The sequence below is a fragment of the Varanus komodoensis genome, unplaced genomic scaffold (assembly GCF_004798865.1).
Source record: "Varanus komodoensis strain SLA01 unplaced genomic scaffold, ASM479886v1 scaffold40, whole genome shotgun sequence".
NCBI classification, from domain to species: Eukaryota; Metazoa; Chordata; class Lepidosauria; order Squamata; family Varanidae; genus Varanus; species Varanus komodoensis.
The window spans coordinates 7,781,121-7,797,589 of NW_025335942.1; the positions used below are offsets into that span (position 1 = coordinate 7,781,121).

The 16,469-nt window shown below is 49.0% G+C and overlaps 1 protein-coding gene across 4 annotated transcripts in view; it reads right to left on the reverse strand.

The window, feature by feature from the left end:
- Positions 1 to 6,891, reverse strand: part of SORCS2 (sortilin related VPS10 domain containing receptor 2) — an 80,030-nt gene extending 73,139 nt beyond the window's left edge. For 2 of the 4 annotated variants that reach the window (XM_044442854.1, XM_044442853.1), the window contains exon 1: positions 6,213 to 6,890. In XM_044442854.1, coding sequence (XP_044298789.1) covers positions 6,213 to 6,244 — 32 coding nt within the window. In that variant the 5' untranslated portion in view covers positions 6,245 to 6,890. Of the gene's footprint in view, positions 1 to 6,212 lie in introns of all 4 variants that reach the window. The other 2 variants (XM_044442852.1, XM_044442851.1) reach the window with 2 other exon arrangements.
- Positions 6,892 to 16,469: the final 9,578 nt, after the last annotated feature.

Consider the following 16,469-nt stretch of genomic DNA (forward strand, 5'->3'; position numbering starts at 1 on the left):
GTGAAGTTCACTGGACGGTCAGGTCACCGATGCCAAGACCCAACAACAGCCGCCTTTGATGAGCACCCGACGGACAATCGGGAAATCATCCCAGGAGTATGAAGGCCGAGTTGCGTAAGCATCAAGTTACAGCTTGAAACTGAGGACCAGGCGAGGCAAATGGCCGGCCGGCCCCCGCTTTACGTTTCCTGCAACGTTTCAGAAAAGACTAACACCCCTCGCAGGAGACTCCTGGCTCGCTTGCACTGAGCATCTTCCCCACGAAACATGGTTTTATTCTCTAGACGGATGCGTCATTCCAAACACATGAAGCACAGTCTTTCTAGAGCAACCCTACACCAAGCCGGCGTGTCCATCGGCCTGCTCTTCTGCAGGAGTCATTCGGGAGACGCAGCCAAGAACGGTGGAGCGGCTGGGGAAGCAGGGCACACGCCCAGGCTGTGGGCCCATCCCTCGCTTTACGCTCCAGCAGAAAGTCCATTATCTGGCTTAAATAAGCGCTGAAGGAGCAATTTCTTCCCCCATATACGTTTTGTCTTGCGAAACAGAATGTGTGCTCTGCTTAAAGAAACCCCACGAGCGCGTCGATCGAATGCACTTAGCAGGACTGCCGCATGCAGGTGATCTGCAGAACGTGAGGTGGAGAGAAGGGGCCCCTTGGGGGAAGGGGGCGCCGTGCAGTCCGCCCCGTGACCCTGCGCACAGATTTTCCAGCCCTGGCGCCTGCCCAGTCAGTCCTATTTATTATTTACTCACCTGCTCCGTCGGTTGCTTATTCGTCCTACCTGCCCTTCAGTATTACTATTTCCAAGTGAGCTCAGAAAACAGCTGCACCCGATGGGCAGCTAAGGGAAGAGCGGGACACCGTGGCCCGCAAAACGGGCGAATGCACTTGGTTCGCATGACGCGTGTCCAAAGAGAGTGGTGGCGTTTCTACGGAGGAGGGCCTGAAAGGAGAGGGAGGAAATCAAAAGAGGACCCAAGGGAAGCTCTGGATGGGCTGGCCGGCGGTAGAGCAGCCTCTCAAGCTGGGGATCCGCACGTGGCATGTCTCTTGCGGAGCCTGTTCTGCTACAGAAGCCCTGAAGGGCGAGCGAACGGTGGAGGGTAAGTTGTGCGAGAGTACAGACCTGTCCAGGTTGGACCTGGAATACCACCGAAATCCTCTCCACAGGTTTGCTGCTCACAGGCAGGGAAGACGCACTGTGAAAGCAATCGTGAAACGCTGAAGGGCCCCTGCACTGAACCCCGTCTAGGTTGGGGCCACACGGATTTCCCACTGTTGGCATCGACGCTTGAGTCTTAGCAACAAAGAGAAGGAAGGGCCCTTCCGCACGCATCCCAAGTGCCACGGGGAAGCCGGAGTTTGCTGGTGGATGAGCAGAGGTACTCCCTCAGTTCCTTGGAGTAGCTGCTATATACTTTCCCCACCCAATTCTTGCAGGTGGTTTTCCGGAAAGCAGGCTTGGTTGGCTTTCAGCTTCTTAGGATAGGTAAACACCTGCTTGTATTTGTGGCATCCCAGGTGATGATGCGTGATAACAGGACGTGTGTGTTGGATGTGGAATGAAGAGAAGGGGCGGAAAATCGTACCAGTGGCTCAGTGCTGTCTGCCGTCTGCTCGGTGTGCTGGTGAAACGCGAACGGGCGCATGGTGGCTTCGAGGCCATGCGGCCCGAAGGACAAAAGCAGCACATGGGAAAGCTCAAGAGAGGGTGGGCAGAGGGTGGACGCAGGAAATGAAGAAAAGCCCAGCCAGGATGGCAACTGGGATGGGAGCCGCGTCCTTGGAGAGGAACGGAGGGTTCGCACTGAAGCTCCTCAACTGGAGAAGTCTCCCAAGCGAGGCTCCCAGAGTCTCCAGGCAGATGCGGAGCCCGTATGTGTGACACACAGAGACCGGGAAGACGCGCCGGCTGCCAAAAGACGCAAGGCACAGCTGATAACACAGACAGCAGCTGACAAAGCACCGCCGAGGGAGCGAGGCTGCAGGCGGGCCAACAGCGCCACAGCTGCCTGAGAAGGGGAGGGAGGAGGAGACAAGGGCAGGCCGAGAAAGGAGTGGGTGCACGTTCTCCCCCAGACGAGACGAGCCGCTTCGCTTCCGGCGCCAAGGACAGTTCTGGATGCCTCTGCGTTTCCCACACGTCCCCAAGCCTCCGGAAACTTGTGGCGTGATCTGCCTGGGGAGGGGTCCGTGCACGTTGTGCGTGGAGTCAGCCGCAAGGCCTCTGGTGCCTGTGCAGGCCAGGCCTTTCGCTCGGCAGCATTTTTAATCTGCTGGTCGCCACAGCATTAAGTTGCGGCGGCTCAAGCCGCAGCTCAGAGGGCTCCCTTGCACGCGGCTTCCTGGCCGTCTTGCAGCCTCCGGCGCCGGTTCAGCTCCATGGAATCGCCCTGAATGGCCCCAGCTTCAGTTCTGCCATCGGCCTGGGAACACTTTTCACAAAGCCACACGGGCACTTGGAAGCTGCTGCCTAATCATGTTTGAAAGACGTAATGAAATCAAAGTATTTAAAGGCCTTGCTTTTCCTTCTTAAACAAACATGATTAATGCTTTTCCAAGGGTCTGCAGAGCCATTCTTAATGTGCCAGTTGTTGTTCGATATTGTTTTGGTCTCTTAAAATGTGTCCTTTTTCTTCCTTCGGCAAATTAAACACTGCAAACAAAATCGTATCCCGAGGATGAAGGAAATCACAATCAGGGAGGTATGACCTTCCCGATATTCTGCAAATTTCACTTTGAGGCTTGTTTCGCTTTGTTTCTATATGCATTTGGTAGCAATTGAATGGAAGAAGTATCCACTTTTCAAAAGCATAATTAGCATCGACTAAGGAGTAAAGATGCTTAAGTGCAGACTTTTCTTTTAAAAATCCGCATTTTCTCCATACAACTGCAGGTTTAGGACCATGCAAACTTTTTTTTAAAAGCACCACAGCTGACCTTGGAGTTTGCAAACAGATAATTTGCAAACTGCTGCTGAAACAACGAGGTAATGAAGCAGGGTGAAACAAAACAGCCACACTGTAAGCTAAACTGAACGTTTACAGGTGACCTGCTGTGGCAAAAACTGGGACAAAGCACTTGATCTTCTGTAACCAATGAAGGACTGGATGAGGTCAAAAAGCCCCTGGAGCTCCAGTCCAGGAAGCAGAAGTATTATTATTATTATTATTATTATTATTATTATTATTATTATTATAACATTTCTATGCCGCCCCTTGCCGAAACCTCGGGGCGGCTTACAACATGATAAAATACATTGAAATACAATAGTACATAATAAATTACCATTAAATATAAAAATATAAAAAAATACATTGATTTACAAATACAAAATTAAAATTATCAGTATAAAATAAAAATATAGGAGGAGAAAGAGAAGGAAGAAGAAGTTGCCCCGGCCAGATCATATGTTTTAACAATTGAAATGATGTTTAAATAAAAAAGTCTTTACCTGGCGCCGAAAAACCAGTAACGACGGTGCCAGGCGGACCTCTTTGGGGAGTGAATTCCATAGGTTGGGCGCCACCGCAGAGAAAGCCCTCCTCCGGGTACTTACTCTCCTAATTTCTTTCATGGAGGGTTCCTGGAGAAGGGACTCTCCCGCAGATCTCAAAGGGCGGTCGGGCATATACGGACGTAAGCGCTCGTTCAGGTAGCCAGGACCCAAGCCGTTTAGGGCTTTGTAGTGCAGAGACAACTGGTTGCAACATCAAGAACTGTTCAGCTTAGAAAGCATCGGAAGCAGCAAAACCAAGGGCATCCAGAGCAGCTATTTCTGAAGCCTTTTCGAAATCATTTTGGCGCCCTGCATCAACAGGACAAGATTCGCTTGCAAAACTTTCTGGCACTCCTAGGCACCATTAAAAACTACAGTAAAAATCTGGTGCTGTTGATGGGGAAGGCAACTCGGTGGCAGAGGGTTATGACCAAACTTGTAGCAGAGTTACAGCCCTAAAAGCCGAGAACCCAGGTACCTTAAAGCCCTCCTCTTTCCACACGTCAAGATCTGCCTTGGATGACTTCACGACGTCCCTCCACTAAACAGGGCCTTTTCCGTGGTGGCACCACAGCCTGGAAATTTCCTCCCTAAAGAGGTAGGCCTAGCACCAAGTTTGCCTTCTAAATTTCCAGATAGGGGAGTTTCCATGAGTGCAGAAGTGGTGCTGGAAATTAGGGAATAAGCACAAGAATAGGGAATAACACCGATCACACAAGGAACCCAAAATCTCACATTAGACAAGGAACGCTCTTGAGTGAGCGAGCACCCTTCCTTCAGTATTCTATTGCTCACTTTCACTGAGCTTTTGCCTATAAATAAACCAATTAAAAACTACAGAATCAACCAGGTCATCTTTAAAATATGGCTGCAGTGCTAATGTGTTATTTATGCTAAAATTATCCATTAAAATTGGCCGATGTGTTATGCATTTCTTAAGAGCAATGTTTAAGAATAAGACTTATGCCTAAGGATAATCCATTAAGAATAATAGCCACCTCTGGGATTTTTTCTGGACTACCAGCTTTACAGAAAATTACTTTTCACTCTTTTCCTGCTTGTTGATATTTGTAAGGAGAGAACAGCAATTAATTCTGTGGAAACCACACGAATCTTGAGAGAGCTTGAAAGGGCCCTAGTAACCATAAAATGAGCCTTAAACAAAACTGAAATTTCTATTTGCTAGCAAGGTTAGAAAGCTGAAATATTGCCGAAAGGGTACAGCCCTCTTTTGAAGCACTCTTGTTCCAATCCCACACCTCCTGTGGAGCCCTGCGCAAACTGTGCTCTTGAAGCCGTAGCTCCACCCTGGGGAATACTAATGACACGGTTCAAAGGGATTTTTTGTATTTTTTTGTGGGCAGGAGGGTGCAAATCATAGTGTGTCTGCCCAAATCCGTTGCGAATAAAATGCTGTGTTTTGCTTTCAGGAGCAAAGCTTGTGAAATGTGACACCCACACGTCCGTCAGCATGAATGCCATATACATAAGTAAGCGCATCCATGCTGTTTTAGGGAGCAGCTGCCCCTTTGGTTAAAAATGTGTATCTAGCAAAATTCACTGGGTTTCAGCAGAAGTCTTTTCAGCTCTGTTATGTGAGAAATGTTGAGCCCCCGGGCTCCCGGCTTAAGCCACAGAGATGCAAGGTTGGTTTATCTGTTCCTCTCTTTGATGGATCAACACGCATTTGATCAAGATGAGACACAAGAACTTTCCAACGCTGTGGGCAGCCGTGTGGCATGCAAGGTCTCAGACCCACCAAAAAACAGAGAAGTAGCTTCTCAAACCTGGAGCCCTTCGGGTACAACCGATGTAAGGCAGCCTCGATAAAAAGAGAGAGGAAGTCGCCCCAAAGCCTTGGAAGGTCCTGAGCCAAGCAAGGTTGGAGAGCACAGCTGCCGCCCCAAATCGTAGCTTTAAATTTTAAAATAGTGCTGGTAAGACTAAGACATGGATCATGTAAATTGGATTAAATGTTTTTGGGACATTCCCATATTAAAGGATGTGGACGTGAATGAATCTGATGACGCTTTAAAAGGTTCCCCCTAGGAAGGTTGCAACGGTGGGCATCTTGGCCGGAGAGTCTGACTGAATCCATTTACTTTGGAATAAATACACGCAGGTTTGCACTATAAAATTGAGACAGTGCCTCTGATGATGACGGGGCCTAATATGGCATAACAAATGCTATTCACTGGGTGAGATGCAATAGTCTAGATTTCGTGGATAAAAATAGTTGCACATCACATGTTCAGCTAATTTAATAGTAAGAAAGAATGCCTTTAAAAAAGGACATACATGCATACATAAGAAGCTTGCAGAAAATTAATTTTGATAGATGAACGTTCACAGCAAAGGGATGTTTACACATACATAGCACTTCTCAGAAATACAAACTAAACAAACAGGCAACACTGTTCAATAAGTCTATTTCGTGTTTCAGATCGTCCCTTCAGAATGCTAAGTCTGGCCTTGGACTTCCAAGGGCGCAAGTCTATCGGAAGCAGAAAAATGGAGATAGAAAAAGCCTCCAGCTCCTGGCGTGCCCAAGCCAGCTACCCAGAACAAGTGACGAGCTGTTTATCCCAAAAAGATAACCAGCCACAGCTAGGGTGCATCACGGACAGTGCCTCCCATCAGAAAGCCTCACAAGCATGCCTTTTGTCTCGCCCGCCAGCCAAGCTCGGACACGCACGGGAAGGACCCTACCTCCACAAGGAACTCTCCAGCACTTTCCCCATGTCGGTGTGGTAATACTTCGTAAGGATCAGAATCACCTAAAAGAAAACAAACAGAAAGCGTTCTGAGCGACAGATGCTAAACCACCTCTGAGTCCAGAAGTTATGCAATTGGGCCGGAAAACTTGGGAAAGGTTTATACCTGGGAGTAATACAAGCTTGAAAGCCATAAACAGTGTAAACACAGAGCTGTCCCTAAGACCGATTGGTGAACAAACAGAATAAAATACTAGGGTCTTTTCAGATAGCTCAAGCTGTGAAACTCATCAAAAAGAAAAATGCTTCCTACTGGACTCAGCTAGAATCAAATAATAATTCATTTCTTGTTTCTTATTTATGTTTACCAAAACTCCCAAGGAGTACAGTTAAAATACACAAACCTTTGCTAGTGAACGGATTCAAATACGATGCAAATATATGAATTTCTCCCATTATATCCCACTTTGAAACACCCCAAATTCAGTTTTCAAGATAAATACAATAGAAATCATGGAGCGAAATTGGATTTATTGGCTTGGAGATCTAGTTATAAAAGGAAAACCAATTTCAGTAAGAAGACTGAAAGATAAAACTGTCCAGATAAGATCTAGTTGGTTCCAATTAGTGCAGATTAAAAACTTTGCAACTCACTTGTGTAATACCTAAAATGCTTACAAGACCTGGAAATTCTTGAAGAGTTTAGTTTAAAAAAAAAAGAAGCAGCAGCAATGTCAGTGGTCAATAAGACCATTATTGGGGAAGAATATGACAATCACATGGAAGCCAGGGCAACTTGAGAAGCAAACCTAAAAATGCGTTTATCAGAAAAGTCATGGGCAAAGAATGTGGCCCTTCCAGGCCTTCAGGTCTGACTGAACGAGGTCTAAGAACAGCACTAAAAGCGGTGCATCATCGGCATCTGCGCTCCACAAAATTATATCACGTTAACAATGAGTTATCGAATACATGTTGCGACATGACAAGAAGACAAAACGTTATGATGGTTTTCATCGTTTACTGGGGAACGCGGTGGACTGCATTATAAAGAATCACTGGCAATAAAAACCGAGATGGAAAAGATGTGGAAGAATGTCCGGAGGGCTCTCATTTTGGAAATACCTGGATAGAATATGGAAGGCGGATTGGCAGAGAAACAAACCAGCCACTTCTGTGTGGCTAAAGGAGAAATAAAGGAAGGTAACTTTGTGCAACGTGGTACCCGTTCTTGATGCATTCGCCAGATCTGAATGGTGAAGAACACCCAATTAATTATAGTGGGCTGGTTATTGATAGCATATTCTAATGGTATTATTTGCAGATACAGGAAGATGGTTGCGTATGAGACTGTATTTCAATAGTTATAATTTTTTCAAGCTAGACAGATGAACGCAAAGAGCATACAAGAAAGTTGCATGGAGATTTCCGAGTTCTTTGAACGGATTCCATGTTTTGCTTTTGTGATCAGTGACTCATGGTAGCTTATTCTGAGGTAATAAGCCACCATGACAACCCATGGCTTTTTATCAGGGTTGTTTGAGCCATGATAGGTTGTTGGGCCATCGCAATGGAAGAGCAATTCCATTGGAATAGCCATTACTGGGCAACTGAAAAAGGAAGGGAAAAAAGCAATGAGTGTTGCCCAAAAAGAGTGGGAAGAGTTATTATCCCACCTTTTTAGAGGAGCCGGGAATTCAGGGAAGTGTTTCAAAGGTGGAAAGCACGGAGAGCTGTCAGTTCAAACTGCACACGAGAGGGAGCGGCGATGCCCTAACACTGACGCTGTCACGAACACCATCCTTCTCCTTTTCCTCTTCCAGAGATCAAGGCAAAAGATGTCTAAAATGCATCCCTTCCAGCGCTGAGCTGACCAACTGGGGCTGCCTCTCCACTAATGAAGTTGTTAACAAGCAGCGTTTAACCAAGCAGGGATTCCTCTGATTGATGGAGTTGGGCACTGGCCCATGTCAGGAGTGGATTCCAAACCCCCCTTCCTTTTCCCCCAAAAAGGGTTGGCTCTACCCTCAGGGAGGTTGGTGGGCCAGACGGCAAGGACGCCGGGTAGCATTTCCCCAATCTGCTCGTTTGCTTGACAAGGAACCACTGCAATGACAAACTATCACCATCCTCCTCTGTCCCAAAAGCGTGTTGGGGAGTAAAACTAAGCCCAACCAATAGGCTAAACCAGAGAACCCTGTTTAGAGCACTGGAACACTTTCTGGTTCTCCTTCATCAGGAAAATCCACATCATAGATGAAAGCACCAAGATCATGACAGGGACTGCCGTTTTTTTCTGCTCTGCCCTATCCCAGCTCACAGCTTAAATTTCTAAATGCATGGCTGCCAATCAGACTACTTCCCGAGTCCTAATTTGTGGTGTTAATTTGTCCATTATTAATAAATTCCAAACCTTTGACGTATATTCTGTTTATGTGCTATGCTGCATAGTTGGAAAGCAGCATTTAGCATATTCTTTCAGCAAGGGTGAGTGGATTTGAGTTGGAAGGCAGCAGTACTTGGCTTGCTGTCCAGAGCAAAGAAGAAGTCGAAACAAAACGAAGTACTCTAAGAACGCTTCTAAGAACACAACACCCCATCTGCCAAATCCTGCCTCATCAGCCTCCAAAAGCTTTTTGTGAAAGTTGTGCCTTCCACAATCGCTGTAAAATACAGAATTGTAGCTCTGTCCATCACGGAGAATTTTTCACAGAGAAGCTTGGGCGGCTTTCAAACATGGGGGGAGGCAGCGGGGAGAACCGTGGCTCCGAGGAAGCATTCCGCTCCCACATGAAAAGCTCCCCACTGCTTCGTTCCCAGTGATGAGGCCATGCCTGAATCACAGGGCCTCTTGGAGAACACAACTCCCATACTGAACCTCTTTGTGAAAAGCTGGCCGGCCCATGAATGGTCCTTTCATTATACACCACTTTGAACTCGGAAGAAGTAGGATATAAATATTTTATACGTACAAACAAAGAGGCTTTCTTGCAGAGGAACGCCTGCCAATGGCGGGAACGTGCAACCTCCAAGGGGCAGCGGCGGCCGATCCACCAACTGCCCGTCGTGCGAACCCAAAGCACGCTCACCAGTGGGATCCAATGACCCATCAAGCTGCGATCCTGTACTGGACATCTGGAAATGTCCCATTTTTCACCGGATCGTTGAAACCGCACCGTGAATGCTGGGACATTGTTTTCAAAATGAATGTTCCGGTTAAGGCCTGCAGTGCTTGGTTTCGCTGCTTCCTGGCGCTCTTCTGATTTCACCTGCCTCCCACACGGTCGCTGGAACAGCTGTGCCCCCTCCTGCAGGGCTCGGGCCCCTGTGGTAGCCGCATGCCTCCGTGCTGGCTGCCTGGAGACTGGCTGATGGTTCCATGCGCCAGATTTAGGTTTCTCCTGCCTGTCGCTTCTGAAGGATTGCTACTTCTCAGTATTACATGTCAGCTTGTACAGTGAGTCGAGAGCAGCATATCATATCTTGCAAGATTCTTATATTAGACATCCCTTCTCTGACAGGCACAGGAATCAAATATCAGTAGTTGCTCACCAGAATCCAAACTCCTCACCAGCAAGATAACCTGATTATCTTTTCTAGCTCAGAATCCACAGTCTGACTGTCTAAACACCCACCTGGGTAGAGGAGAAGGGACCAGAGCTAAGCTTCCTTAGGTTCCTCTCTGGAAAATATCAATCATGATGTTACAACCTGATTAGCTTCTACTTTGATGGCACATTTTTGACTGCCTTCCTATGATGGCCATTTCGAACCCTGAGTGTAGAGTCTATGTGAAAAGCAGTCCAATGTGGTATTTTTAAAAATCGATGCAAAGTAGGTTATCATGCAAAGGGTCACTGGTATAGGAACAAGAAAATTTTCCCAAGCAAATTTGGGTCACTCATACGGGAATACATCCAGTTTGCGCTGGAAAATCTTCTGATGCCCAGAGATGGCCAACGTACAGCCTGCAAACAGTTTGTCTTCCAGACCCATCAACTTCCCACTGGCCAAAACATCCGGAGACCCACACAATTTAGCAGGTTTATTTTGCTTAAATTAAGTAAGCAAAGCTTTAAAAGGCTTCCCATGTTGATATTTCATCCCAATATTCCACTAGTATTTGCAGTGAATATCTGAGGGAGGAAAGCCACACTGAGAGTGATTTAAATGTTTCATTACACCGAGAATTTAATTGGAATCCTTGAAAAAAGGTAAAGCTTGCATCCACTTTCTTAGCGTTGTTGTCCGTCCCCTATGGACCCTCTCAATTTGCTCTGAGAGGATCCTCCAGAGGAAGATAAACAAGTTCAGGGTATGTGAATGGGAGAGGACAAGAGGAACTGTAACTCCCATTCTGTGAGCAGAAATCCACTTGGTTTTAGTATGAGAATTCCTGTGAATGCCCTTCCTTTTTTCATCCTTTGCTCACATTTTAAGCTCTTCTCTCTAGCAGCCAGCCCTCGAAGACCCAAGGTTCAGTCCACATATTCGACTATTTTTTTCCTGGATGTATTACACCGAGACTTTAGAGCATGAAAGGAGATTGCGGCACCAAAGCTGCTAAAATACTTCTCCAAGCAATGATCCAGGCAAACACTACAAGACAGTTTCCGCCTTTATTTTCTCTCCAAGCCATTTTCCCTGAGACCACGATCATTTTCTAGGAGGAAGTCTTCATTTGATATTACTTTTAAAGCAGCCAACCTATTAATCCTTTTGTTATGGAAGTGAGAAAGTGCTGGCTTTTACCATACTGAAGAAGCAGAGAAAATTGAAGTAAACATGCCAGGAAAAAGAAAAGGGGGCCTTGAAAAGCTACCAGGGAAGAGAAGGCTTTGCATAAGCAGTGACAAGAGTGGTCTGTAAGTCTTAAAAATTATCTCATCCCATCGCCCATATGGTGAACAGGCCAGATGGAAAGCAATTTTAAAATGCAATGAAGTCCATCATTCATCCTTTTAAGAGAGATCGACTTTTTCTGATTGTCTCTTTGCAACAGAATGCTTGGCATCAAAAATGGAAGAGACACGGGAGCATCTGGATGGTTGCAAAGGAACAGGCAGGGCTGCTTTGGAAAATGCTCCAGAAAGTCCAGGCAGGTTGGAGAGACGAGCAGATTAACGGGTCAACATGACCAAATTGTCCCAGTGTTTGGCTGCCTGCCCTGGCTCTTCATCGGTCCGCAGGCCCAGTGAAAGGCCCTAAGGGTTCCCTCCAGTGCCCAGAGCCCTGTGCCTCGGGGCAGCACAGGACTCGGGGCCTCTCTGCCCTTCAAAACGACCCCAGGGGAGACTTCAGCCACCTCTGCTGCTGGTGCAGGGCAGCCGTCCTCTGCCTGGTGTCCCTCGGAGGCATCTGGACCACAGCCCCCAGCATTCCCACCCCGTGGGGCCACTGGCTGGAAATTCTGGGTGTTGCTGCCCAAACGTGTCTGGAAGGCTGGTGCAGAGACGGGGCACTGTGGCCACGGTGCAGGGCTGCAGACGTGTCGCAGCCCCAGGAGCAGAGGAAGCTGTGAAACGGGAGATGGTGGCGCAAGGGCGTCTTGGATCGGGAAGGGGTTAGTCCTGCCTGCCTGTAATCCAGCAGGTGCCTCTGATTAAAAGAAATCCTAATAAAAGGGAGAAAAACAGAGAACTCTGCATTACGGTCACAGCGGTTACGCGCCAAGAGCAATAATGCCAGAGAACGTCTGTCTTTCCTGTACCCCTGCCGTCTTTATTTATTTATTTTTCGATATATATCCTGCCTTTTTCCTACAAAGGGCTCAAGGCAGCTCACATCATCTCCTCCTCCATCTTATCCCCACAACAACAACCCTGTGAGGGAGGTTGGGCTGAGAGTCTGTGACTGGCCCAGAGTCCCCCAGCTGGCTCCATGGCTGAGCGGGGACTCGAACCCGGATCGCCTGAGTCCCAGTCCCACGCTCTTAACCACTACGCCACACTGGCTCTCTTCTTTCACCTGCTTTGGCCAGGCCTTTCATTAAAGGGTTGTTGTGTTGTTGTTGTTATTTTTTGGTTGGAAAGTATTAGGCAGGCTAGGCAGCTGGCAGCCTCCCACATATTTTGGACTACCATACCCAGCATCCCCAACTGCTGACCATGCTGGTGGGGGTGATGGGCCCCAGGCTGCCTACCCCTACCGACTACCAAATTTAAGAAATGGCCAGGCCAGATCATTCCCAGGAGAGTTGGAAGAGAGGAGATACTTGGGGGGTTTCAGGGCCTGCTCACTCCTCCGGTCCTCTAAAATAGACCTGGGGGGGGGGCTCAATTTCCACCCCTTTGTTGGTCCTACAACTGCAGAGAGAAGCCGGGGAAATTTCTCTGACCATGTGCCAAAAGCTGTCCGAGGTGCCTGGATTCCAGCACAAGGACAAGAGGGGAGGCGGGGTGGGGGTCCGAGGGAAACGGCACCATCCGGAACGCGGGACGCGGCTCCGTGGAAGCGCCAGCAGCCTCCATCCGCTGCAAGAAGTGGCACGGAGGGAGAGCCCGTCCCCCCGCAAGACAATTCTGAGTCAATCATCCTCCAGCAATGATCGGGTTTTCTACGGCATCCCATGTTCAGTCAGAGGCTGTGTCTGCTAAAAACGAACAACCCTGCCCATAAAATTGATAACCGAATGATCTTGCACAGAAAAATGGAAGAAAAGGTACAGCTCATCCTCCAGCGACCAATGACGAAGTGGCACCCTAAAGCCTACTAGCAAAAAGCACATGGAACCTGACCCATATCTGGGGCAAGGCATTAAGGTTCTAGTCCTCCGGATGCTTGGAGGATGGGATTTTCTGCAGCACCTTCCCCTCTAGCACTGGAACGCCAATCTGGGGTGAGGCAAAGAGGGGACCCACTTGGCTCTGCAGCCCTTCCTTTTCCTGGAGGCAGCCCTGGAACAGGGAGGAATGAGCACCAATCCTGGCGCCGGGGCCGACAATGCTCTCCTGCCACCGACAGGCCCTGCGCCTGCCTCCCTTCCAGTCTGCCTGAGCAGAAGGCAGCCCCTCTGCCTTCGGACCGCCCCTTCGTGCCGCCCAGGAGCTCCTCCGCCCATCCTTCTCATGCTTAGGTAGCAGAGACAGCAAGTCAGTGCAAATTTAGTTTTGGGATATCTTGCATAACGCCCACAACCCACTGAGCTGAAAACCAGAAGCCGATTTCATCCCTACAAAATGCATTTCACAGCAATGCGGAGCAACAGGTTGGGAGGGGCCAGAGCGCCCCCAGGTCCAGCTCCCTGCTCAGTGCGGGCCTCCCATTTAGACCAGCCGCTTGGATGGCTGTCCAGTTGCATCTCGGATGCCTCCAGTGCGGGAGAACCAGAAACGGAAAACAGTTTCTGAACACAGGCTGAATAGCGTTACTGCAAGTACAATTTCAAGTGCTGGAGGTGAAGGGCAGGACATCCGGCCGACACATATGGAAAACAAGAAAGCGGAAGTGCAGAAGCTGGTGGGGGCCAAGGGTGTCTGAAAGCAGCAGGGTTCCAAGCCCCGGAAAACCCTTTTCCTTGTTTCCCTGGACAGGGAGCCAAACCTCTCAGAAATTTAGAAACCATGACATTTGAAGGCAAGTCAAAAGATAAGGAAGTAATTGCACATCAGTTCTAGGCTTACTTTATTATTAGAACATAAAATGTATTACGTCTAACTGAAGGGCACAAAAGTCGAGTGTATTTATGACATTTAAAAGCAAGCCTGCCTCCCTTTGTTTTGTTCCAGTGATGCTTACAAAATATACCAAGCATGACAGATTTGCCAGGGAAAGAGAAATCGCAGACTAAAGGTTACAGTCTGAATTTAGAAACAATTCTATCTGCTAGCAGTCATCACTACCCAGAAAGAAGAGAAACAACACAGAAACCTCAACATGTGTTTACTAGAGTGAAACCACGGGATGCGTATAAACATAATCCACAAAAATTTACATTTCTGCTTCCACCTCTTTGAAAAGGAAAACAAAAACAAAAACTAGATCACTAAATTAAGAACTCTTGGTAAATAAGAGCACGGAGTTCCAAGTACAGCGTTGCAACAGCAAAATGGCAACATAAAATAGAAACAAAACAGCAACAAACTGTCTAGAGGCCTCACAACACAAAAGAGCAACACGAAATCCATAAGGTGCCTTTTAAACAATCAAGATTATGGAACGGATCCAATTTCAGACATACTTGGAATGGTCCTCATTGAAAGCAGTGAGATTTAAATAGTCTTGATTAAAATACTGTGGATCAGCTGACTAAATACACCGGTGACTTTGCCATGCCACCGCCGATCGAGAATTAGCTTCCGAAAGATCAGCTGCTTCCACTTCGGGGTTGATCTCAGGGTCCCTGCAAGTTGGTCAGCCTTGGAGACTGACCCCCGGGTCCTACCCCGGATCCTGCAGCAAGTTCTATCCATGTTTGCCCAGCAGCTTTCACACCCCAAACAATCTCTGAAGGGGACTTTGAGCAACATGGCAGGGCAGGGAGAGGGTGGACTGGCAAGAGCGAAAGAAAGATGGGGAGGAAAGCCAAAGGGACCGAGAAGAAGGAAGGATGGGGGGGAGGGGTATATTTCTGCAGAGTTTTGTTTTGCTTTGTTTTTGGAGCAGAACTGAAATAAGGAGGAGAGGAAGAAGAAAATTCACTAAGAAGGCTGGAGAAGAATCACAATTTACCCACAAAAGAGGCATAAAGATCGCACTGCACCATCTGAACTGCAGCCACAAATGGGTGAAGCACAACCCGGAGTTAAGGAGCGAGCTGCAGGTGCGCAAGGTCACCTGGGCTCCTTGCATCAATCGCTGGTGCTGGTGTCGCCAAAGGACTGCCCTGGGACATCAGGGCAAATTACTGGGCAGATTAAACTATGCTGCTGGGGAGTTTAGGGCAGTGAGGCCTATTCCCGAGAGCACATCCGTCGTTCTCCCAAGGTGTGCCCAAACATGGACAGAAAGCCATGCTGCCACCTTGCTTGGGCTCAGTCTGCTCCTTCATGGGAACTCGGCAAGCTGGTTCGTATGGAGTCAGCCCACCGGTTCCTCTAACCCAGTACTGTCGACACGGGCTGGCAGCAGCTTTCCAGGATTTTGGTCAGAGACTGAAGCGATTAGAGACACAGGTTTGCCAGAGTCAGATACTCTTTGGCCCTCTGTGTGTTTGCCTGCGAACAGACAGTGCCAGGAAAAAAATGCCACCTAGCTTCCCTGTTGTGCAGGAACTGTAATTTAGAAAAAGGGAAATTATTTTAAAACCATGATTACAATATCATCTCCCCGACTGTTTAAAATCAATCCGCTGAACTGAAAAGCAAGAAATGAAGGCTAGCAAGGAGGAGCAGGTGAAGAGAGGGCATGCAAAGCTATCCGGAATCACCAAGCATGCAAGACCCACCCAGGGAGAGGCCAGGCCGCTCCGAAGGGCTGCTGGCCAGGACGATGTTCTTGCTCTCGGAGGCAGAACTGAACTGATCTGCCGTCAGCCACAGGCAGAAGGCAAGGCAACTACCTTAACACCTTGGCAAGGGACATGGGAACGCTCCACACGCGGCTCGCCATCAGCGCCATGAGCTCTGCCACTCCTCAGAGGTGACTTTCGCGTGAGCAGCAGCTTCTTCGGCCAACCGCACCTTCGCACCCCACACGCTTTGCCCCAGGCGCCAGTTTCGACAGCACAGTTAATTTTCATTCGGCCTCTTAATTTGCAATAAAGCGCTTTCTCTAAAAATGAGGAACAGCGAAGTGCATGCTCACGAAACAAACGCTGGGAGTGCCTAGCCCTAGAATGCAAGATGCCCGGAGGCCCGTTGTGGCAATCACGGCTCTTGCCATAAGCCCCGATGTCCCCGTGCTCTTCTTCCCGAGGAGTGGCATGCCAGCACCGCCACGACCAAAGATGCCGCCCAAGCCCCTGCAGCCCCCAGGGATGCCCCGGGAGGGTCGGCCTGCAGGCAAGGAACCCCCCCGGGCCCCAACGCGCAGGAAGAGGGCGCCCGGGAGCGCAAGGAGAGGACGGCCACGGCACCGAGAGCGCGCGGGGGGGTGCGGGGGGTCCATCACCCCCTCTGGGCGCACGGGGGCCCGCGACAGCCGGGGAGCTGCGGGGCTGGGACCGGGCTCAGACGCGCGCCTGGCCCGCACGCCCCGGCAGCCCGCCTTCCTGCAAGGGGGCGCCGCCGGGACGCATCCCGCGCGCACCCAGCCCGGGGCTCCGCGTGCGGGAGCGCGCAGGCCCCCAGGCGGGCGCGGAGACCCCGCCTCCCCC